This window comes from Lineus longissimus, chromosome 1 (genome assembly GCF_910592395.1).
Source record: "Lineus longissimus chromosome 1, tnLinLong1.2, whole genome shotgun sequence".
NCBI classification, from domain to species: domain Eukaryota; kingdom Metazoa; phylum Nemertea; class Pilidiophora; order Heteronemertea; family Lineidae; genus Lineus; species Lineus longissimus.
The window spans coordinates 12,095,537-12,121,935 of record NC_088308.1 but is presented as its reverse complement, the minus strand read 5'-3'; the positions used below and the strand labels follow the sequence as shown (position 1 = coordinate 12,121,935).

The 26,399-nt window shown below is 40.6% G+C and overlaps 1 protein-coding gene across 1 annotated transcript; it reads left to right on the top strand.

The window, feature by feature from the left end:
- The first annotated feature begins 4,607 nt into the window (after positions 1–4,607).
- LOC135488340 (ubiquitin-conjugating enzyme E2 S-like) lies at positions 4,608–22,476 on the top strand. The gene is made up of 5 exons (XM_064772918.1): positions 4,608–4,725; positions 7,687–7,831; positions 16,677–16,867; positions 18,116–18,252; positions 18,709–22,476. The coding sequence occupies exons 1-5, from the start codon at positions 4,717–4,719 to the stop codon at positions 18,842–18,844; spliced, it is 618 nt and encodes a 205-aa protein (XP_064628988.1). The 5' UTR covers positions 4,608–4,716; the 3' UTR covers positions 18,845–22,476.
- The last annotated feature ends 3,923 nt before the right edge of the window (positions 22,477–26,399 follow it).

Here is a 26,399-nt window from a genome sequence, read left to right as displayed (position 1 = left end):
AATATTCATTCTATACTTGTTGAAATTATTCCATATTTTGGTATCGGGAAATTCTGCGTATTTCACAAATGTGTTCAGGAAATCATAGACTGTATCTTTTAAGGGCATTTAAGAAATCAGGAATCATCACACGAGTGCTGATTTTGCTTTTTGATCCAGTTACACATAAGCGAAATAGAAAAACTCTTTTTAGGGTAGAACCATTTTTCTGATTGCACAGAGGGCCAAAAAGTAGAAGCTCAAGTTTATTTTTACAGGGGGGGTCCAGAAAAAAATGCAACCGGATACTTCCACTACCAAGGGGGCAAAACCATTGAGATCAGTGGATGGGGAATCTTTCCAGGAGAGGAATGATACCAAGATCGCCCGATTTGGTTAAGTAGTTTTTGTTTTAGAGCCTATCTTGTGAAGCACAGACAGGCTTTATTCGCGCATAGGAAAAATCGAACTGTGCCGGTAAATTGAACTTACATGTATCTGGATTAAAGGTTAGGTAATGATACTGATATGAGATAATGTTGACAAGGTTCCTAGTGACCATATGCAACTGCGTAATATTCGTGTAAGGATGGCCAGGCCTCAGCACACCACCGGGATGTTTCCAACCTACAGCAGAAGCGTTCAGTTTTACGCAATTGAAAATTTTCAAATTCAATCACAAATTAAAAATTATTAGCTAATGGCGTAGGTCAATGATATCGACAGAGTGTGCACATGATGTTTAAGGAATTGATACCGAATTGGAGGTGTTGGTACGCCTCGGTTTTGGCCAATATTTTAGCTTCACCCGAGCGGTTTTCGTGAGACAATCAATACCGGACAGTGAGGTATCAATTTCTATTCTAAAACATCTCAAATTTGATAACGAAAGGTGTGGTTTTAAATGCTTTCGAAATGCTTCCTAACCAGAACCGCTGAATTCAAAACGAGGCTTCATTGGCGCATAGTGCATTTACACTGTAATGCGGTTCATTCTAAACCAGGTTGTTTTAGAATATACCGCTGTGGATACCATAATATTTATACATTTCTGGGTTCGTATGAATCCAGAGAAGAAATCTACGGCATTTTCATAGCATTTAATTCATAAATGCACCGATAGGTGGCGCCACCTCTGACACCAGTAATGCCGTGTGTACTGGGGTTTTAACACGAATTGAATTCGAATTAAAACGTTGATACGTATTGGGGCGTCACACTCAATTCGGTTCATACCGATCTCAATCCGCTTTAACCAACACGGTTCTTAAACCGAATTGAATGCGAATCAGCTAATCCGAATCAACGAAACCGTATTGTGATTTCAAGTGTGACGCGCTTGATACGAATTAAGGTTTTCGATCGCACTGCGCATGCGCCCGGCGCATGGAAAGTGACCTTTGACCGCGGGAACTAGTGCTCCGAACTAGTCAACTGATGTATTTAAATGATCTCATTAACTCAAATCGTTTTTCGTTATGCCATAGAATAGGGAAAAATCAACTCCCTTGCACGTGACTTGCATTTCCATTTCCTGGCAAGGTATGTTGCCGCCGGTTCGTTGGTCAAAGGTACGCTGGTCAGCAACATCGTCGCGGCGGGGTTTTCCCCGGTTTTGGCCTCGTTTTCGAGGGCGAGGCCGGGATTCTCCGCATTTAGCGACGGTGGTGTCGACTCGCTGAGGACACTCCTCTTTGACCCGAACTTTGGCAATAGGCATGGCCGGGAGATGGAAATGGTCAAGCACCTTACGCGATTTTAACTTGTTAATAATGACTGTGTGAAACTGTGATATTATATACTTATATGTTTTGTACTTGAAATTTTATTCCCCCATATGGGAGGTTAATAAATAATAATAATAATAATAATAATACTAGATGGCGCGTCGTTAGTATGCATTGAGTGTGGCGCGTTTTAAACCGATTTGAATGCGTATTCGGGCCAGTGTGACGCGACCGTTCTGAAACTGGATTAACCAATTCGTATTCCGGAGAGCGCTCTACGGAATTCGGTTTCAATTCGCATCCAGTGTGAACACACCATAATCCAAACGAAACCGTATTGAGATTTCAAGTGTGACGCGCTTGATACGAATTAAGTTTTTCGATCGCACTGCGCATGCGCCCGGCGCATGGAAAGTGACCTTTGACCACGGGAACTAGTGCTCCGAACTAGTTAACTGATGTATTTAAATGATCTCATTAACTCAAATCGTTTTTCGTTATGCCATAGAATAGGGAGAATCAACTCCCCTGCACGTGACTTGCAATTCCATTTCCTGGCAAGGTATGTTGCCGCCGGTTCGTTGGTCAAAGGTACGCTGGTCAGCAACATCGTCGCGGCGGGGTTTTCCCCGGTTTTGGCCTCGTTTTCGAGGGCGAGGCCGGGATTCTCCGCATTCAGCGACGGTGTTGTTGACTCGCTGAGGACACTCCTCTTTGACCCGAACTTTGGCAATAGGCATGGCCGGGAGATGGAAATGGTCAAGCACCTTTACGCGATTTTAACTTGTTAATAATGACTGTGTGATACTGTGATATTATATACTTATATGTTTTGTACTTGTACATTTTATTCTCCCAAATGGGAGGTTAATAAATAATAATAATAATAATAGATGGCGCGTCGTTAGTACGCATTGAGTGTGGCGCGTTTTAAACCGATTTGAATGCGTATTCGGGCCAGTGTGACGCGACCGTTCTGAAACTGGATTAATCAATTCGTATTCCGGAGAGCGCTCTACGGAATTCGGTTTCAATTCGCATCCAGTGTGAACACAAAGAATTGACCAAGAAATGACATGATGTGTGCGATCTTCAAACGGGCCTACATAATTGACACTCGCACAACTACGCCCAACTGCGCGTGGCTGATGGAAGGTGTGTTACATATTGAGGCCCGCACTAAACTAGGCATTCAGACCTGCTTCAAATTGAACATATATGCTAGGCTCATAAAATCACCAAAGATCCCTCTGCAGGGCCAGGACGTCACAGTAAAAAGTATTTGGATCAGGATGGACCTTTCATGAACATGGAAACGGCCTGCGTCTATACATTACTTGGGGGGGGGGGGGGGGGTGTAGCGCCACCACAGGGAAAAACATCGTTTAATTTTACAACCTTGACGAGAATTAGCCCACTGGCCATTCCTTTAATTGAGTCCTTCAAGCAAACACGAACACTAACTGAACGATTGGTGGTGCCTTGATCACTGGAGGAAACGTGGCCATAATAAAATAATTGAAAATACATTACATGCAGGTCCGTGTTACACTGCGGACGCTGTAGACCGGCCTCGTCCCTCACATAAGGAGATCCAATTTAGATGACCCAATGGACTGCCCCGGGAGTCTAGCCTGTGCATCATGGAGTTGATATAATTCAGGATAGAGTTGATTAACAGGCAATCGGCTGATGGCAAAAGATAGAGTTTGGGAGCAAAAAAAAACCTGATTGATAATGGGTGATTTGCATTTGTCCAATATTTTGCGATGAAATTCAGCAGCAAATTTTTTAAGTGGACTGTGATTCTCAGGACAATCAAACTGGCGAGCTGGCTGTCCCACCTCTAACCAACGCCCAAGACGATTAGCCATACATGGTCGCCAGGTGCGGATCCAAGGGTGGGCGCACCGGCCGCACGCCCCCCCCCCTAATTTTTGGTCATCAGAAATTTTTTTTGTCTCCAAATATGTTCGCCGCATCGTTCAATGCGCAATTATTTATACAATGTCGTTAATAGGGTAACCCCCCGGTATACCTTCGGTGTCTAAGGACCAGTTACTACCACGCCCTGCATGCACCACTGTGTGACTGGTCACTAGGTTTGCGTCTACGTGATCCTATAATACTTCCCGCGTCCGAAAGGCTCCGCCCCAGCGCCCCCGCTCGCTCAGGTATATATCGCAGCATCATGGCGGAAAAACGAAACAAGTGTCTTAAGTTTTGGTCACTTTCCATTATATAAATTTAGTTTCATATTCAAGAAATGGCACGCTTTGTTTCTGTCGGTATAAAAAATAACAAAAACCCTTGTTAGAAAACAATCATTTGTTTCAGGCAAACGAAACCCATAAAGTTGTTGTCAGATATGAAGAAAGCGCATTCTCAAAAACTTTTCTGGGGAGGGGCCCCAGACCACCGTTCAAAACGCGCTTTCGGCGTGAGTATAAGTATCGGGGACTACGCCACCCCCCCCCTCCATCCAGGAAAGCGGTATCCACCCCTAGTCGCAACCTCACTAATTGGTAAGTTGACTTATCCATCCCCTTTCTATCAACCAGCCTATTTCCCCGACGACGATTTCACCGTCATATGTTCACATGTGGTTGCCAAGAACAAATTATTTGATATTTCACGAATTAAGTGATACTGATCATACGGCGAGAATATGAGAAAGTGAAGTTCGATCAATTTGCAAATTTGTGGAAACGAGACTTCAAAAATATATGTTTTATCAAAATTATAGATTATATCCCGATTATGATTATGAATTAATTTTATCCAGCAAAGGAAAGTGTTTTCATGCGAAATTTCATGAATTTGGCGTAAAATTAGCAAAATATTCAGAGGATGCCAATTCAAAATTTCTAGCAATCTGATTGGTCAATAGCCGAAGCCATCGACAAAAGGAACAAAACTGGCCGAATATCTGAGAAGAGAGAAAATAAATCTCTACAACTCAATATTTTTTCATTTTTGGAAATAGTTAAGGCCAAAGATAGTCAAAACAATGTCTACAGTAAGTATATACTATGATTTAGCCAGATCGGATGGCTAAACGATGAGATATAATTGGGGAATCCCTCGCCTCCTAAAAGGCAAAAATCTGGAAATTTGGTATTCTGCCTGCCTGCTGACCAAAATATTCGTCTTCGGGTCAAGTTTTGACTAGTTTGCAATTCTGCCGATTCGGTATTCATGAAGTTAGATATTTTTGGTCACAACTGCCCAATGATAGTCAATTTCACACCAGGCGGAGGAAAGGCACTGATAGTCCTATTTAGTACAGTAAATGCAATTACTTACTAGGCGGATACTATAGATCCATGCACTTGATTGGGACCAACGTTTACGAAAACGTCGCGTCTCGTCACGTTACAGTAATGTAAAATGCATGGTGACGTGACGACGGCCAACACTACGTCATTGTACGTTGTGTAAACGTTGTTCCCAATCAAGTGCATGAATCTATAGGCCTGACCCAGGTAGATTGACCCAAGATTTCGACGCAACATCACTTTATCGCTGCCAGTAGTTTGACAAGACTTGGTGTTCATCGGCCCTGTTTATCGGCAAGATTTGACGCCGGATCACTGGAGGCATACAATCAACGTCAAAACTAAGGACGGCAATGCACAAATAATGCTTAGGCCTAAGTCATAAGATTCGCCAAAATTCGACGCCGTATCTTGTCGAAACTTGAGGAGGGGGGTAAAAGATACGAGTTGATAATTGCATTAGACAACACTCCTAGCAATCCTTCGGGATTGTAATTCTTTGGGATTGTAATCCTTCGGGATTCTAGGATAGCAATCCTCCTAGTGATCCTGGCGAGTGTCCCAAAGGATCTAAAACTTATACTTTAAAAATTCTATTGTTAAGGTGTAGAACAATGGGAAAAAGTTGCAGTTGCATCTATTTTTTTGGCCATCAAATGGCAAAATGGCACATTTTGTATCCTTCTTGGGGTCCAACTCCAATCACATGTGCCAAGTTTGAAGGGCACTTTACTGGGACTTTTTTCGAGATACCTGTAAAGTGTGTAATGCATTTGCTGTACTAAATGCATGAAATGGGGCTACAGTGGCTTCCTGAGACTGGTGTGAAATTGACTATTGAATGATGAGTCCAAACCTCTGGCGTCTTGCAGATTGCCGAGGCTAAAATTTACAATCCCCACTCGGAAATGACGTAGTTTGATCGCATTCAAAAATCCATTGAACAGTGGCGCTTCTATTCTATAGTCTGGCAATGACCTTTTTTTGGGCCGTGAACGGGGATTGTAAACTCGTTCCTCACTGATTAGCACAGTCTGAGTCTCAGTCAGTGGTGCCGCGCCAGCTTAGTCAGTCCGCACGTTCAGTTCACAACATGCACCGCTTTACCTTACCTGTTCTTCGAAATTCAAATCCACACCAGCTGCTTGAAAATTCGCCACTTTCATCATGCAGCAATTTTGGGACTTCCTCACACTCGCAGGTATTGACCAATCAGAAGAAAGCTATCATGCTTATTCGGCACAGACAGCACAGCCGTAATCATTCATACAGGGATTTCGATTAGTCAAAACCTGTCACCTGACAGGTAATCCTATCTGCTTGAGGAATCTGGCGAATGGGTGGCTAGGTTAGATGGATCGTTCAGGATTCGTTGCTTAAAAAATTATTTTCATTTTGATGTCATGCCTAATTAGCATGCAGGGCATGTGTAAGCCTAGGCTAAGGCCGGTCATCGCTGTGGCATGATGAAAAAATTTCAACATCGCATGATTAATGCCAGCAGAGGCAGCGTCACTCAGAGTCAGATACGAGGAATTTTTCTCATCTAACTCATGACTTGCCGGATATTTTAAAATAAGGCCCGAAAAATACAATTTTTCTACATCTGCAAAGTACAAAATAGAGCAGCTGTATGCATGTACATCATGGATTGAGCTCCAATGGCAATGTAATCGAGAGAAGAATCAACAAGAAAAATTGTCATGACGTCGGCTCTTCAGTCATGTCAGTCACAGTCCTCACAGTCATGACAGTCCTTGGAATGAGACGTAAAACCTCGTCATGAATAAGGTGATTCTGAAGGGGAAAAAAATGTGGATTATGTTGAACACAGGCCTCTGAATCTCCTTTATTGTTGTAAAACTAGTAATGGTATCACTATCATGATGATATTATGCCTTTACAGGACACTTTAAAATATGACAGGTCAATGGCGTTTGGGTGTAATACAATGTGTGCACGACTGCTGGCCTTTTTGTGGCGAATCAGTTGTCATCTGTTCAGCATACCGCCGGCTGACATCGTGGGATAAGTGAAGTTTCTTAATTCAAATAAGTGAGTGCTGATATTAAAATTAACCCACATGACGCTTATTGCTTGGTGTCGTTAAAAAGGGAATTTCATAAAAAAGGTAGAAATATTGATGATCCAATTTTTTTCAAATTATAACGATTCTAACTTGGTTGAGCTCAAAGACAGTCAAAGTTAAATTTAGAGATTAGAAAAATGTTTGAAAAAATGATGCGGGCGGAGATGAAAGACAAACACTTTTTTATGGGGCTTTATAGTCAATAAAAATAGATGTGGACAGACCAGAGACTGAGAGTGAGAGAGAATGCAGAGAAACACTACAGTCTGGATTGAAACACAGTAACTGAAAACACTAGGCGAAGGGTGGGCCTCCATGCGCTGACAATGAAAACTTTCTTGACTTGGGCCTCTTCAGTTCTTCAGTTCTTAGAGCATGTTGTGTGTACTATTAGAGTTACAATTTATGTTGATGAGACTTCCAATGTCTCCAGTTTGACATCTTTTCCTTGGGCCTCTTCAGTTCTTCAGTTCTTAGAGCATGTAGTGTGTACTAATAGTGTTACAATTTATGTTGATGAGACTTCCAATGTCTCCAGTTTGACATCTTTTCCTAGAGCCAACATGTAACCCTGTCTAAAAAAATGAATTGTAAGAATTCTTTTGTATTTCAGGGCAATGCTGAGAATTTATCTCCACAAACTATCCGCCAAGTTGCAAAAGAAATCTCTGAATTAACATGTGATCCTCCTGAAGGTATCAAAATATTTCCGAACGATGAAGATATCACAGATATCCAGGCTACTATTGAAGGCCCGTGTAAGTACATGTTGTCTATCACAAATCTGCTGCAATGAGTCCACATATATATGGAATTATTAAATTGAATCTCATTCTCAATACCAGGTTCCTTTTCGTATGATACTCCTCGCTGTGCTATTCGAGTGGTGTCCGTCCTTCCATCCATCTATCCATCCATCCATCCATCCATCCTTCTGTCGGTCCGTGGACAAATTGGGCATTTTGTAACCGTAAGACCAACATATGTGGGCACTTCAAATCTGTACGTCAGGAAGAACAGCCCAAGATATTCTGCTGACAGAAAATTCATCGCGATTCGACTGAAATTCAGCTCACCAGCCAGGGGGCAAAAAGCATAAATTAGCAAAAAATATTGTTGCTTTATTCCAGCAGATAGCAGTTTGAAATAAAGTTGAAGAGGTGTGCATAATATTGAGTCTTGATATAAAATAAGTTAGTTTTGATTTATGTCAACAGTTGGTGGTATTGGGCGATTATCCTAACGGCTCTAGGAAAATTCGTCCCCGGAAAATTCGTCACCGGAAAAGTCGTCCCCGGAAAATTCGTCCCCTAGGAAAATTCGTCCCCGGAAAATTCGTCCCCGAGGATAATTCGTCCCTGGAAAATTCGTCCCCGAGGAAAATTCGTCCCCGAGGATAATTCGTCCCTGGAAAATTCGTCCCTGAGGAAAATTTTGTCCCCAGAATATTTGTCCCCGGAAAATATGTCCCCTAGGATAATTTGTCCCTGGGAAATTCGTGCCCGAGGATAAAACGTACCCGGAAAATTAAACAAAAGTTGAAAGTTTCTGACATTACTTTCTAGTAGTAACTACTACTTACTACTTTCGACTTTTCACATTCAGTGTTATATCTCTAGTTACTACCCTACTAGCTAGTTACCTACTCTTTTTACTCTTTTCATAGTAGGTAGAGGTAGGCAGGCGAAATAATTTATTTTTTTACAAATAAGTATTTTTACTGGTCAGAATGAAAGAAAAACTCTAAATTCTTCAATAAAATATTTCGCCTGCCTACCTCTACCTATGAAAATAGTGGGGTAGGTAACTAGCTAGTAGGGTAGTAAAGAGAGATGTTACACTGAATGAGAAAAATCGAAAGTAGTAGTTATTACTACAGTCCATTCGACAAGACTTAGAGTCTTGGAAAGTAAAGTCAGAAACTTTCAACTTTGTAAAATTTTCTGGGGACGAATTATCCTCGGGGACATTTTCCAGGGACGAATTATCCTCGGGGACAAATTTTCCGGGGACGAACTATCCTCGGGGACGAATTTTCTAGGGACGAATTTTCCTTGGGGAAGAATTATCCTTGGGGACGAATTTGCAGGGACGAATTTTCCGGGGACGAATTTTCCTGTAACCATCCTAACCTGTCCAACTTGGTAATAAAATCCAGAGTGAAAAATGAAATCGAGAAAAAATGGCGGATGCCGGAAAAGTGCATTGGTGGTTCATCCGCTTATCGCCGGAAAGCCCTCGATCTTCACTTTTAGGGCGCTAAATTTCAAAATACATGACGTCATTCAAGGTATTCCCCAAAAAACATGCGGTGTTTGCGTGCATGAATGAATAATTTATGCATGTTTGGCGAACACGTGTGCAGATGTGGTTTGAAGATGCGCGCTTATTGGCTAATAGCATAATACGTCACATTTGCGCATGCGTACGATGGCTTATTCCAGACCATGCTGACCTGAGACAAGTGCACTTGTTGCGTATGGTATTATGTATCAAAGAACCGCAACCTGATCATGAAGTCAAATCAGGACGTCAATTAAATAAGTTTGTAGCAAGCAATCTGATTGACATGTCTGACACTTACTGTAACTGTCCACCAAGCGAAGCTATCATAGCCGCCAGGCTCTAGTTTCTTATAATTTTATGCAAATCCTTTGTATTATGAATATGATGACAAACTATTTAGTTTAAAGAGTAAGTAGATTCGAGCCACACTGCTTTTCATTACTGTAGTCACAGCGAGCATTTAAAACTACCCAGAAACTTCTGAGCGAATATCAGGTCGTATATATGACTTCTATGGGCCAATCTACCTTTGGCTGGCCATTCCCTGCAAAAAAACTGCTCTGGTCCACGGAGGCCGCCATTTACATCATAGGACGTCAGAAAATTGTATGTTATGTCATATCAACCTCTATTGCACCGAGGTGCATAAATTTCGCAAGAACCCGACCTGTCGATGACACGAGGACGTCTGTCTTCAGTGACCTGGTATGACATCATTTTCGTAAACATGGCCGACGTCTGATTTTGGCGCCAAGATATTTGCCCCTTGAATGGCCGATTTAAATCTCTGATTAGGTCATGTGGCAATATTTCGGCACAGAAATTTAGTCAGTTGTGATATGTATCGAGTTTATGTCTCCTGGGTCAACTGTATTTCGAATGATTTTAAATGCTTTCTACTTACTCTTTAAATGATAAAGCCATTATTGACCCCCGTGAATACAGCATGGGGACTTACACTTATTTCAGGGCGTGGCGAAATTAGGTTCTTATTGTAATTGTTCAGTGGTGTGTGCTTACGATCAGCAGGGGACCCATGCATCCACTGATACTGTTGCTATTATTATCTTGTTTTATTGTCAATCACATCAATGAACTTCCTTGATCATATGGATTTCCGGTTAAAATTATTATCCCCAATCAGAAATGACGTACATTTGTAGTTTCACTTTGGTCGCATTCAACTATAAATCAATGAACAGTGGCACTTCTTTTAGTTTTGGCCCGTGAACGCGGATTGTTGCACTCGTTCCTGGCAAGCAAAATTAAAATGTTTTCTCATCATGTTATTGTTAATTTACAGGGATGATCAACAGCTGCATTTCAAAGTTTTCGATGACCACATCACAAATGACCGAGAGAGAGGAGCTGTGCTACACTCATACTCATAGAACCAAACTAACACCTTGCACCTCCCATCCAAGATCAGTGCTCACCCGTGTGGTAATCAGAACAACCAGTTGATTCTAGTATTTCGTCCGTTTTCCCTGTAAAACTGAACTCAAAAAAGATTAAAGAGTATGTGGCAGTTGGTGTATCAATGTATCTTTGGGCTAAAAAACCATACCCCTTGGACTTAGTCCTCGACTTGCACTTTGAAACTGGTTGGTTGTCCACAGGGTTTCCGCTGACGCTCGCCATTGTCACCATTCGGTTAAAAATACTCAATTGGCGAACAAAACAAGAAACTGGAAAAAAATGTGGAGGCCCCTTGTATAAATATCTAGCGATAATAAAAACAAATTTGCGAAAGTTTTGAACTGCAAATACCATTTTTAGCTCAGCTGACAAAGTCAGCGGAGCTGGTAGAATAGCTGTTCAAATGGTGTCCGTCCTGCAATCCATCCATCTAGGGACCCATCTGTGGACAAAATTGGACATTTCTGATTGGGAAGGCCTAGCCACTTCGTTGACGGTGCTAAATTAGGAGTTGCCCAAGGTGAACTCAAAACACGAAAAATCAGCGCGATCCGACCTGTATTAAGAGAATGAGGTCATTTCGCGTTTAGATTTCTTTCCCTTTGTACCTCGGTCCACAGAGCAAATATTGTTTTCAAATGTGGCTGAATATTTTTTAATATTTTTTCATTTTTTACTTTTAATGGAATTAATATAGTTTTCACCGCCAGTTGGCGCTGCAGGCACATTTACTGAATTTTGGCGATTTCAAATTTGGCGGTGGCTCAACTTTTTGCAAGCAGTGCCGCTGATTGGCCGATCGATAGAAGAGATGCCACCATTTAAAAATGGCGGTAGTCGCTGCTTCAATGAAGAGGAGTGAACTTTCTCATGTTCAATCGGTTGATACTCTTTTAATCAACATGACCATGTACCTGAAATTTGTTTAGGTACTGAAAAGAGTCTATATAATTCAGATTTATCGATAGTTTTTTATAATATTGCGGAAATTTTGTGCACAAATTAGCGAAAGTTGGTGCTCGTCTCATGTCATTTTAGAGCGAGAAATTTGTTTCCGTCGATCTCTACCACTGAAAAATCGCTTGCATAGCTTCGAATTTTTGTGAAAATAAGTATCTGAACTTGGTTTCAAATAGTCTAGAGAGTTACCTTTGTGGTGATACATATGGTATGTGATAAATATTTGTGGAATTTGTGAAATTCGGTTTTCAAACGTGCCGATGATGCAAGCGATCTCGCGTGAATTTTGCAAGTCCTGATATGTCGACCGGGTGTCAAAAATCACTCGCCTAAATTCAATTCAAAGATCAAAAATAATATCTGAACTTAGTTTCAAATAGCCTACGCAATTATCATTTCGGTGATATATAATGCATGCATGTAATAATTGATTAATCTGCCTAAAACGCGCTATTAAAACGGCGAAAGATCGTGATATTCTGATAAACGCTCTGGTGGCGGTCGCACTAAATAACGACCGGTAGGGCCCGGCGTCTGGCGGAGAAAAAAGGTTGCGCCCGGAGGTTGAAACGGGATTTTTATGCACTTTTAACTGTATATATATGTTGTTTGGACATGTATTTCTAACAGTTCTGTAACTTTGATGACCAAGCTTGCGCCCAAAGTTGGTAAAATTGATGGTATGCTTGTTTATGGACTGCGCTAGCGACCGGAGAATTCGCCGTCGGCCATTTTGGATACGGTCCCTGAGTTGTTGTGGTTGGCAATTTTGCAACAAATTTCGCCATTTACGTTTGTTTACAATTATTTTGAAAGTCACATTATGACATCGTAGTATGAATTCCACTGCAGTTTCGTTACGCAGCAATGCTCATGTTTTTGGTTTGCAATCCTGTACTGTCTGTACACTGCGCTGTGCATGGCTGTACTGTAGCTGTAAAAAAGACAAAAACCATAGCCTAGCCCTATAAGGCTATAGGACAGGCTTAGAGTATAACTCAACAGGCCCTCATGATTCATTTGATGGACACCTTATTTGATAGTATTTCATCATTAAGTCCACTAGATCCTGTTCTGTCACATGTCGTAGACGATAGACAATTTTCAAAATGTAGTACACCACTCGCTCATCTTTAAGCCCAGCTCTCGGCTCACATCATGTGGGCACGGTTGGCTGTTGAGTGTTATGGTTCAGTCTGTGAGACTAATTTAAAGAGGTTACACTTTTATTTTGAATTGGAAAACAGCCCACAGGACTGACTTTTCACTGAGTAATAAGTGTGCCCTTCGAAGGTTAAGTCTCTTTCTGGATTTGTTTCCATGGATGCCTTGTTCAGGATATCATCTGACCGATGCCTGATCAAGCACAGACTGTATCCGGTGGTGTACATTTCTCCGTCTATGTCACCCTTTTTTATTCAGTCAGTGTTAATTTCTCTTCTCTTTTTTTACAGATTAACTGTTGTTGGTTATTGCAAGAGGAGTCGTTGGCACATTTCAAGTCCAGGAAAGCACTTGCTGTTCCCACATTCAGAGTAAGGTGTGCTTACTCGTTTTACTGCTTTCCATTCCCGGAGAGCGTTATCAAATATCTGCCGCAAGGCAACAAATATCTGCCGCAAGGCGCTTCAAATATCTGCCGAAAGGCATCAAATATCTACCGCACCAATAAAGTTCATTTTGTTAACCAGCTCTTTATCTTCTTTTCTTCACATACAAAAAAGACCGTCCCAAACATTTGGCTGCATCCACTTCATCAATGTCCAGACAACAGTCGGTTCATTTGACCATTGTAAAGCACCAGGCCCCACCTCACAAAATACACTGTAATAATTATGTACCTTGTGTCCATGTGCATGTTATTAGTTCCACCTACGCTGCATGAAGACAAGGACTCCACTCTTTGACATCACGTACCACACAACTCCTTGACGTCATCACACACCCAACTACTGCAACGGCAATAGAAATGACTTTACGTCATAATACCAGGGTGACGTCAACTCAGTACTTCAGCATGCACTGATATAGCAAGAAGGTCTTTCGCATCAGCACTTCTGCGTGCTAGACGTTATAGCTTCACGTTGCCTCATAATAACGGTACCGACACACACTTGGCCCTTGCCTTCACCTATCCATTTCAGCTGAGCGCCAGGCCCTTGGGCCTCTTGTTCTTCATCCGTGTCTGTTTACAATCTTCAGCGTAGAGTTAGTAGTGCATTTCTATCTAACGAGAAACAAATCATCCTCAATCTAGGTTGATCAAGGCGCTAGGCTACTGTTTAGGTGGCACTGCACGGTGCGGAGGGCAGCATCAAGTAGGCCCCCTGGCGCCACCTATCGGTGAACTGATGAATTAAATGCAATGAAAATGTGCAGACTTCTTCTCTGGATTCATATGAACCCAGAAATTAATGGATTATTGTGCCTATGATGTATGATTAGGCCTCAGCAGGAACTGAAAGACTACCCGGTGTCGGTTGCCTGGGGCCTATTTGACGCTGCCCTTGATGCCGTCCTCCGCATTGTGTAGTGCCACCCATGGTCTCACTCTTTGGCTACAAAAACTAGTGGCTACTGAAAAATTATACAATACCATGGCGTCCACCGTCGCCCGTTTGTGGAGCATGTTTCGTTAGGGCTAGACGGCTAAAACTTGCTCAGGTGGCCATCTTGGAAATAGTTTTTTGCCTTTTTGAAGCTAATGGTTGAACGTAGAGTGACAAATGGTTTATGGTGGGTATATCTAATAAGGTTAAATGACATATCACGCGGGTTTTTGATTTGACTTACTTTTCAAGGTCACAGAGGTCAAGTACACTAAATCACCGATAGGTGGCATGTTTCGTTACTATTTGAGCTAGAAGTTTCTGAACTTGTGAGGATATGTATCTGGGACCCTCTATTCTATCCCAAAAATTTGTCACGCTCGGACTTCAAATATGAAAATTAAACAAAATCAGATTGCAACCAAATTTCATGTGATTATATGTACTCTCTACAACATCCTTGATTTTCAGTCAAATCCACCTACCAATATGGCCGCCAGGCGGCTATTGGCGGCCATTTTGAAAATTAAAATTTCATTTTTCACAACCTACACTTTAAAAGAATTCATACAATGGATCAGACAGCATTTACTAGTTGTCCTAGGTTGTGACCATGCATCTAAATGGACTGGTTTGTCTCAAGCTGAACATCAACTGATTTGATGTAAATGTCCAGACTGCAGTTATTTGTTGTCTACTGGGTTGTCACCCTGCATCTACTTGGTTGTGACTGTCGAAGGAACCATCACAACTCTTAAGATTTACCCTCTGTTACAGCCTTCAACTTGTAATCGCACTCAAAATATGAAGTTATATGTACAATGAGATGGACCGAGCAAAGTTCTCTTGCCTAAAGGCCAGAGACCTCTATTAGCCAGCGTGTACATTCTGTGTACATTTTAATGAATATAGGTTGGTGAAAAAAGTACACCAAGGGTGCTTTAATTCCCACCAAATTTTATATGTGTTTTGAAGAGGCTTTTATCGAAATAATAGTAAAAATTCAAAACATTCCAATACTGATTGCCTGAGATTGATTTGTGTACAGCATTGCCATCAAATCGTCACTCGCGGACTGATATGGGCCTATTAGAATACAAGTTCTAAACTGGCCAGTGAGACAATATTTTCTTAAATTAATTATCAAAAAGTATATCCCCGTTATGGCCTGGCTCTGTAGATTAAGAATCCACCAAAGATTGAAGAATAAATCCACTTTCACCCATCACAGTCATGTATTTACCAAAGCTTCACAGTTCAGTACGGTGTATGTGTCAGTGCCACACTTCCGCCTGTGGATGAATACATGTCTCTGCCCTAAAGGCCTCTTTTTTTTAAAATTTGGCCATTTTTAGCTCAGTTTTGAGACGGAATATTTATAAACTGCCCAAGGAAAGAAAACTGAGCATCTCTACATTCAGCTGAGCACCAGGCACATGGGCCACTTGTTCTTTTGTTTATTACGCTCGGATTTCAAAACCATCCACATCAGATTTGACTGATGTGAGATTTAGATTTACACCTTGAGGGTGTTATCTTTTTTGTCACAAGTAGGGTTCTGGTGACGAGTAGTAAAAGTAGTAAAAAATAAGTAGTAAATCTGAGTGATTGTAGCACATAGTAATGGTCATTTATTACTACAATAAAGTAAATGTCTGTCATAGAAACACTTGTGAAGGTGCATCCTGAGGTGCTTGTTTAAAGACAGTTAAAAACAGGTAAGGGTGTTACGAAGATACCCCTCCAATAAAAAAGTTGAAAAATAGAGTACAATTATCACAGAAATTATTGCGTATTGAATTCAGTCAAATCTGGATAAGACAATGACAATCCTAACACTCTATCTGGCAACCTGTTGTGTAACTAATCGCTCAAACTTTGACACTTCCTCCAGGTTGACACAAAAATGGTCAAAATGGGTTATGTATGAGACACAAATCGAGCTTCAGCAAAAAATTGGCTGATCTTGGCACAGTTTTCAGTGCGGGGCAATCAAATTTAATCCCTATGAAAGGTGAAAAGCTGAAAAGATCATCTCTGCATGCACAAATATCTGAGCTAGACCCCTGTTATGTGGTTATTTTTAAAAGGGCCACTATTTTGAAACACCCGGCAACACCCCCGCAAAACTTTCTGTCTATTGAAAGAGGAAGAGTGCTGTTACAGAGCAATGAGAATTCAAAGTTTTTAACTTCAACATATTTATTAGTACATGATTACGAAAAATCATAGTCCTACTTTATATAACCTTGAATAAAAGGTCAACACCTTTCTAAAATCACTAAAATCCTGTAAGAGTTTGGAAATGGAACCTCTACTTGTAGACTTTCCTTTATGGAAGAGTGGTATCTGTTGCATTTAATTTCAATAATCTTCCATTTTCTTTCAGCCGGTACTCCCTATGCCGGAGGGACATTCAGGATGAAATTAGTATTAGGTAAAAACTTTCCGTCAGAGCCCCCAAAAGGTTATTTCATCACAAAAATATTCCATCCGAATGTCTCAAAGAATGGAGAGATTTGTGTCAATACGTTAAAAAAGGACTGGAAGGCTGAGCTGGGGATCAAACACATTTTACTGGTGAGTAATAGATAAGTCCTCCCTTGAGTAAAACAGAACCTGTTGGGAACAATTTCATCAAAATGCTTTATGAATAGTATTTAAAGCACCGTAAATTCTGGCACAGTCCAGATTGAGGTATGAGTCCGTGAATCAAAGGATTGTCATGGAATCATGGAAAGTGTCCTCCATGAATGCTTTTGCTTTAAAATAAAGTCTCCGCCACATAAAATCTCATCAAAACTAAGGTTTTAAACCAAAAATATGCAAAAAAGTTTGAAAGAATTACCGCTCAAGCTACATGTAGGATGCAATAATCGTAACTGGATTGCACGTGGAGTGCACTAAAAGTTCAATCCAGAGAAAGCCCTTTTACAACTTCACGTCAATTGCTGCGTTTTGTTATGTTGGAATTCTCCCACTGTTGGCTTTTGACATCGGTGTGAAGTCCTGACGTCCTTTCCTCAAAATGTACATGTACGTCTTCCATGACACATTCATGTCATGAGAGTTTTTTGGCCAAAAAAAGTCACAAGTTGTCTTTTAATCAACATTTTATTGGTGTTTTTGAGAATATGTGTGGTATGATAAATACAATACTCGAGCTTTTTAAGGCCGGAGTGAATCAAATCGTGCAATCTGGTGACTCCGATCACACACTCGAGCAGTATTCTTTGATTCTGGAACATTTTTATGTGTTTTCCCTGATTTTCCTTGGAGAATTTTTCACCCCAAAAAAACCCAAATGTACCCCTGTACAAGCCAGCTACTAAATAATCATAATATTTCATCAATACAAAATTAGATCCTTAACCAGCTGAAAACCAGCATGAGTTTCATTGCTAAAGTAGAGATGTCTGTCATTAATGGTGTTGCTCGTGAATACCTACTGGTGGGCGGTTAGTGGCCGGTTAGGATCCACAGGGTTAATTGGTGTTGTCCAGTGTCACACTCATGGTGAAGGACAATGATGACGACTTAGATAAATAAAAGAGATCTGTACCTCAGATGGGACAAGGCTCAGGTAGCACAGTCAGGTAAACAAAAGAAAAAGTGGGGAGACCGACAACTGTTGGAATTGTGTACATTCCACTACATCATGTGACTATTTTTCTGGACACTGATTGGTCAATGTTGAAGTCAGCTTTCGAAGACTCCAACAACACTTTTTTTCCACTTATATATACACTCTAGTCAAGTCAGTAAATCACTTCCTGATTTATTATTACTGGGCATGTAGGCTTCAATAAGTTCTCTTTTGCATTCCAGACAATAAAGTGTTTACTGATTGTGCCAAACCCGGAGTCGGCCCTGAATGAGGAGGCAGGCAAAATGTTACTAGAACAGTACGATAATTATTCAATGAGAGCGAGAATGTATACAGATATTCATGCCAGACCACTGAGGTAGGATTCTGTCAAAATTTAGATTTTAAATTTTTAATCTTTTTTGATGACATGTATGTTTGTTTTATGATGATAACAATTGACAGCGCATGATGATCTGATTGATACCCTCACTCATCAAAGATTCTGTTCCTTGAAGTTTCCCACATATGAGGTAGCAGCCTTCTGCAACAAAATGTGATGTCTACTCTTTGTGTGTGACTTCTTAACACATCATCCAGCCTTTAGTAGATGGCCCCCAATTGATCTGACACTGGGTTAGAGTCAGACTGACAACACGGTTGGGGGCAATGGCATCAAGCTTTAAATGTGCAATCAGATGTGATAAACTCAACAGGGTGAATGCTGAAAAGGTTGCCAAGGGAATTTTGGAAGGAAAAAAGGCTGGCAGTGAAAGATTAAAAATCATGTGGTTTTTGTTAAGTTTCATCTTTTGATGTTTGTATTTTGATATAGGGCTTCAAAAGGAGAGGAAGAGGCTTCAACGAGCGACAAGAGCTGTGACGGACCATCAGCAAAGAAGCATGCAAGTGATAAAAAATTACTGGAGAAAAAGAAAAAGGATAAAAAGAAACCACTGAAGCGGTTATGATGTGGTCATAATGATCTTTGTACAATATCAAATATTAACGGTATAATTATTTATAAGAGGAACATTTTAAAATGTACAAAATATATACTGCCTTTTTATATGAAAAACTATATTATGAAAAAAATGAAGAACGGTTCACATTTCTGTAATCCTTAAAATGGAATGAAATAGTTAATTCTTTTGAATTCATCTTTAGCTCTGGAATGTCAGGCTTAGATGTCCAATTTTGAGGTAAAATGTTGGGGAGATGGTTGAAAAAAATCACAATGCAACTTTTGCATTTGATATGTTCGATAACATAGGCATTAGAATGTTCATTTCTTATGATAACGTAATTTGTCTTGATTCAAACTTTAGAGGTCATGGTCAGTATAAACAGGTTTGACCAAGCTCGAAAACTGGTGTTTACTCGCAGTCACATGTAACAATACAGTCCTGACATGCATTCCATTCTTACTTGATGAACCAAGTTTACTTATGTAAGTCTTTATGGCATCACATGGCGCTAATCTGATCATCATACTGGATAACCTCACTCCCAGAGTCAACAAATACATTCTAAGACTAGACAGAAATATGAATGCATTCTCCAAATTGTAGGAGTAAACCGAAAAGTGTCAGTGTGGAAATTATATTTTGTTATTTTTCTATGCATGTGGAAACCTACAGCCTAGCCCCTGCCTTCAGTACGTAGCCAGGATAAGAAAACTACCGGTACTGAGTATTTGGTTCCATATTGTTTTACACAGGTTTTCAAGGTCGGCCAGGCCATTTTGCTGTGTTGTAAGATACATTTCTAATCATCATTACGTTCTTATGCTGTCAATAAAAGGATTGCGGGTGACATTTCCCTTAATAAAGTGATACCATATTGATATGAATCCTGCTGTTGATGCTGAGCCTCATAAAATTCCTGGTCAGATGTACTGCGTAGTATTTCTGATAGCTAGGGTCCATCTGATTATGTTCATGATGCCAAACCACTGAACTTTAAAAACTCTTGAGATTTTGATGTTTCAAAAAACAATGCTGGGCTCCATGCTTTGAATATACCGAAGATGAACAATGGCACTTTTGGATGTGAATTTGTGGCGATCTGTGAAAAAGAGAATGAAAACCTTTATGCTTGCAAGTCCTTTTCACAACCAAGTTTGCTGAAGATGACGGGAAAACCTCTAATAATGTAATACGTGGAAAGGGAAGCAAGTTGGTGTGGGTATTGGGGTGGTGCACAGCCTCTGTAATAGCTATATCACGACCAGCTTCCTATCACATTTTCATTCGAACTGGATGTGAAATTTGGTAGCGCCAGCCATACATGTTCTTGCTCTGTTATCTTTTTTTCTCCAAGGTTAAAAAATCAATCCATAATGACTCTCATATGACTTTAAATCTTGATAGCCTCATGTCATTTTTCTTTTTTGCATACCGGCACTATAAAAAGGGGATGTACATCAGTAAATCAGAAAAATTAGTGAATCGTCATGTTTGCGCTGTTTCAACATTATTTTCATAGCAAGGACTGGCTTATTTTGAAAAAATGTCATGATTCTTACAAAATTTGTTTAAAAGTGCAGTGGTTGGGGGTTGAACAAGTTTGGAAAAGGTGGTACTTTGCAATTAGCGAAAAGGTTTTCCCGAAACATGTCAACTTGTAGTCGAGACCACATAAAATGTACTTGTTAGTTACATGTGTCAGTGAAGAGTCTGCCAAATCTCAACTAAATGTGTTCAAAGTTATTTGAAAGTGCGAAGACAATAAGAATTAATTGCCAGTCACTAGTAAAGGTAGTCAGTGGAAAAGCAACAAAACATTCCAGTTTTTCATATTTCATTTCCACAATTCTTTTGACAGGGAGACCTTGAGCCAGGTGGGCTGGATGAAGTTACACTTCATCACCTTTAGATGCCTCAACCACTTGTATCTCTCAGATCGGTACTATAAAAGGTATATATTTATTGGCTTGTATGAGAGTCTGTTCAGATGCCTCAACCACTTGTATCTCTCAGATCGGTACTATAAAAGGTATATATTTACTGGGTTGTATGAGAGTCAGTTCCTTAGTGTCCCCTGGAAACTGCTAGTTTAGCCTTCTACATGAATAGCTCCTGCCTATCCCCCCCACCTCCTTCCTTTCACAAATGAAACAAATAGGCAAAGAATCATAACATTTGTGCTTAGATTAAAGGAATGTATCTGAACGCTATTACCCCTATTGTCTATAGTCAAAGTTCTGTGGAGTTGGTTACAAGTTGGAAATTTCAGATTGACATGTCTTCAGGCATCCCTTAATACTTGGTAAACTGTACTGACAAGACATGACCAAATAAATCATCCCGGCTGGATTAGCTCCATGTGTATGCGAGGACTCGTAACAGTTGAGTAAGGCATGACTTGAGATGCCATCATGTCCCATCTGTGCATCCCGCTGTCTGACTTTAATTTATTGTTAGTTTGGTTAATACTAGTTACTCTTAAGTTCTTGCTATTTCTTTCTTTCTGTGGTTTTGTTATATTTTCCTGGTGCTGACATGGTATAAGACAGATGATGATGAGGCATAAACAATGAGCTGGTGGCAGAAATTTTCCACTTCAGGGCACTGATACCCAGCCAGGTTAGGATAGCATCATCAAAATTGTGGCCAATGAGAATTTCCCTTTTTGCTCTGAAATATGCCCAGTATTTCACACCCAATAATATCATGACCACTTTGTTAAGTTTTCAATTCTGGTAAGAGAGTTAATAGATTCTAAAAGGTGTGAAAACAAAAATTATGTCACGAAAATACTTGTTTGGTCAATTTAAAACTACTATATTCAGCTCAGAGAACAGAACAATAAGCAATATCATTCCATGTAAATTAGTGATGTGGCATTGAACAACATCCTTGAGATGTTGCTGGCATCACAGTCATTGTTTTCAGCTGGTTGTGGGTCAGGGCTATCTTTCCTTTTAGTCTCTGTGCCATACCTCGTTTGTGTGCGATTCGATGTTTGTTTTTCAGTGCAGGGTTACAACTTTGCCATTATTTGTTTTTCTAACTTGTTTATAGTGTTATTTTGTGGTACAATTAGATGTATTTGATTTCTCTAAGTCTAAACAACCAGAACAAAAGTGATCAGAATCATTGTACCAAAAGTGCTTATAAAGTACAACTACAAGAAGTCCATGTCTCCATGTGGAAAAAATCTCTATGGCAACTCAATCTACAGAATCTCTTGTTCGGGATGCGTTCATTCATCATTGTGGTATATGATGAATACATCTATCTGTTATTGTGAAACATTCAATTGTGCCTGTTTTGTTATGGCAATATACTTCTGCTCAGTCCTTTTATGGGTGGCCAGGCTGTGGTAACTCTATGGTAGCGCAGTGTCCTTAATTGTCGATATTGGTCGTGACCTTTTGGCAAAACTGGCAGGTTTCTCACTTTCTAGGTTGCATGTAAGTATCCATGACCTCTTGAGATGAACTTGTGATCCAATCTGATTCATGCCTTGCCAACCAAGGAAGGCAAACAAAAAATTCATAAAGTGCTTACTCGCGTCCTGCACTGATACCAGTGAAAATGCGAGCACTTACTTCTGCGCTGGCACTTCAACAAAGAGCGAATGATCTCGGGGGGGGGGGGGGGGGGGTTGAGTGCAGGGCAGGAGAAGCGAACATTTACCCCTGATTTCCTCAGGATATTTTCTTGACAATTGACTATTGGCCTAAGTACAACTCAGTGCGATCAATTGAGCACAATGGCCCTTGTTCGTTTTTTTTTCCTTGTACTTGTATCAAAAATATATAAGCGAACCACCTTATATATTTTTGCCTTTGTGTATGAATGAATGAATGAATAGAAATACTTATATAGGGCGCCTTTCTGTGGTCCACCACGCTCAAGGTGCCGGTACCATATCTATATAGGTTATTCACAGTTATCAACTTTTTCATAGAGTACAAAGAATAAATTCAGCTCCCTTCCACTGTGTTACTTGTAACACAGTGTATACAATGCACTAGAAGAACATTGGTTTTAGCAAGAAATGCTTTTAGGCATCACTTTCCTCTTCTCTGTGTCCAGCGGACAGCCATCCCTAAAAGTATACCATTTGCAGTAGAGTTATGAATCGGCTGATAATTGTGGACATTCCTGGTATCAACTTACTGTGAACCATGAAAAATTAAAATCTAAATCTAAAATTTGGCGAATTTGCTCATTTTCATTTGGTGTTTGCTGCCGAAATTTATTGATCAATACATTGGAGTTGAAATTTTCTCAAGTTTGATGTTAATAGCATTGGCCTCCCAAATCACGATGATCTTATGTATACTAACATCATGGTTTTCAGTTATTGCATGTCCCTTATGAAAATGATCTCTGATTCACCATGGTAAAATCCGAGTTTACCATGCTCACCATGGTGAATTCAGCGTTCCAATTCACCGTTCCAATTCACCATGGTGAAGTGCTATCAGTAGACCATGGTGAATTGTGGATTTAACATGGTGAAATGGAGACACATTTTTCCTGAGGGAAGGGCTGAAAACTCTGTTTAAAAATCACTTAAATCCCTATGCGCCGAGAGGCTTGAGTTTGAGCTCTCAAGACACCCAATGCCTAGTCATCTTTTAGGGCCTTCTCTAATATATTATTTGCAGTGACCACGTTGGAAATGTCAGTGAAGCGGTTTGATATCTTGGTGCATTTTCATTTATGTTAAAACATACTACACTCATCAAAGAAAGTTAAGGACCACTTTTTATTTTTAACATATTTTTTTTACAGCACATATTAAGGACTAGAAAATACCTAAATATGAATGTCCTGTATGACCTCCAAGACACAGTCATCAATTTCACATGCTGTTTGTTCCAGTTGTTGCATAACTTCTTTCTAAACTTGTCACAACCTGAAAATGGGTGTTTTGGTGTGTCAACTTTTTCACAATTTTAGCCTAAATGTCAGCATGGTCAGTAGCGAGTATGGCCTCCCCCTGCTGCAATAACAGCCTGACACCGCTGTCTCATTGAGTTTATCAGACGATTAACATCCCTGACATCAATTGCATCCCAGGCAGCCTCCAAGGTCACACCAAGCTACTGCAACCCATTTGGCTGCACCTCAAGCGCTTCAATACTCCTTCCCATCATGTCCCAGACATGTTCTATCTGATTCAAGTCCGGGGATTTCGCTGGCCAGTCCATACGCTCAATTCCATGATCCGCCAGGTACTGTGTCACCACCCTCGCTGTGAGGGGACGGGCGTTGTCGTCCATGAAAATGAAATTTTCCCCAGCGTGTTCTGCAAACGGAACCACAAAAGGTTCCACGATTTCATCTCTGTACCTCACACCTGTAATTGCTCCCCCTGGGACCACATAGAGGCAAGTGCGTTGACCGTAGCTGATTCCGCCCCACACCATGATGCTGCCTCCACCATAGCGGTCATGTTCAGCGATGCAGGCATCTGCAAATCTCTCTCCCTGTTGTCTCCAGACTCTAACACGTCCATCATTGTGGTCCAGGCTGAATCTGCTCTCATCTGAGAACAGAACACGGCGCCATTGCTGGTGGGTCCATCCCACATGACCACGAGCCCAATTGAGACAGATTCTTCTGTGAGCAGGGGTAAATGGGTTGCATTGCAGTGGCCTCCTGGCATGGATGTCGGCTCTGTAAAGTCGGTTACGGATGGTTTGATTTGAAACAGTCACCCCAGTTGCAGCAGTGAATTGGTTATTGAGTCTGTGAGCACTACTGAAGCGGTTGCGACGACAAAGAGTCCCTAAGTAGCGGTTATCCGTCGCAGTTGTTGCTGATGGGCGGCCAGTACAGGGTCTCTGAGTATCGCCTGTCTCCCGGTGTCGTTGGTTAGCACGACTGGTGACACTGTGAGACACACCCATCATCATCTCAGCTACTCGTCGCTGACTGAAGCCAGCTTCCAGCATCCCTATGGCTCATGCAACCTCAAGTGGCATCTAGGCATCTCTCTTGTCAGAATGCTGCCTGAGCTTGGTGGGAAATGCAAGGAAAAGCACTTGCATGGACTTTTGTACCACTTTATGTGGTCAGCTGACACACCAAAACACCCATTTTCAGGATGTGACAAGTTTAGAAAGAAGTTATGCAACAACTGGAACAAACAACATGTGAAATTGATGACTGTGTCTTGGAGGTCATACAGGACATTTCAGGCATTTTCTGGTCCTTAATATATGTGCTGTAAAAAAATATGTTAAATATAAAAAGTGGTCCTTAACTTTCTTTGATGAGTATGTGTATCCAGATATTTTGTATTTGGAATGAAAAAGGTATTTGTTGTCATTGGCGAACTTATTTGAGGGTTTACAAACCAACCATTTGTATAAATAAATAGCTAATTTTTCATCAAATAGTGAGATGCTATCTCCATATATTTGGATTAAATACTGCTGATTACAATGTAGCTATTTATCAACAATGAAGAATAAATTTGGTATTCACTCTTGAACGAGGAGTAGCAGGAATCGGCATCCCAAGTGGTACTGATTTTCAATAGGGTATGCATCAAAATGACATGCCAAAGTTGACATCCCTATCTCTGCAAGAATGCAATACCGTAGTGATAGCCAGTGTCGCATCACGGCAGCCATAGTTTTTCTGGTACCTTATGACTGTCATCTCGGACTTCCCGAGGCTATGTCCCTAAACCAACGTTGTCACGCACTTGTGTCTGCATACAAATATTGGTAGCATTACAGCGGTAACTCTTGCTGCTCCTCCTTAAGAGATCCATTGTGGCATGGCAGCGTGACGGTTCCCACTATTTTCACAATGTTAAAATGTGTTGAACTTGGATGTTAATTATTAAATATCAATTAGCTGACTCGGCCATCTGACTTCCAAACTTCTCATGAGAATCAAGTTATTATCTTTATGGAGCCTAAGTTAAACTTCACAACTAGTTCAGTTCTGTTTTTAGAAGTTGAGCTAGCATCATGGAATGAGATATCTGGACTAAAAAAATATCCTCCTCAGTTTGACAGAGCTGCATTTACAAAGTAGATGGCAAATCCTGCAATCTTGTGAGTCCTCCTGGAAAGCTCAGCAAATCAGGAGAGATCATGCATATTACACCAAGTTGAACAAAATATTTGCGCAAAAAATTGCAGTCTTTTTGGGGTTTCAAAGTTCACCATGTTTGTATGTTATATCATCTTTCATTTTTATTGACTGGATGATTCCATCATTCTTTCCGAATTCATTCATTATTGGTTACGAAACAGGTGAAGAAATAAAATGTGGTAATACCTTCATGCACTCAAAAGTCTTGTTTGCTGTTTTTAGCTCATATCATCACTTATTAGGCGTCATCCGTCCTACCGTCTAATGTTGGTTATTCCATCTATATATGGCCCTACTTGCACATTGTGTGATGTAAGTTTATGAGACAGTCCCTCATTCATATGGATATTCAAGTCGCATGTGCATTGCCCTTAAATCTTGCAACTGATGTGTATGTTTTCCCATGGAGTTGACCCATGTGAGCATAATGTACCCTGGATATACCATTCATATT

Bases quoted from the DNA above. Each gene is read 5' to 3' on its own strand.
- LOC135488340 (XM_064772918.1), top strand. The intron at 7,832-16,676 runs GTAAGTACATGT...ATTTTCTTTCAG, and splicing joins GGCTACTATTGAAGGCCCGT to CCGGTACTCCCTATGCCGGA. The intron at 16,868-18,115 runs GTGAGTAATAGA...TTTGCATTCCAG, and splicing joins GGATCAAACACATTTTACTG to ACAATAAAGTGTTTACTGAT.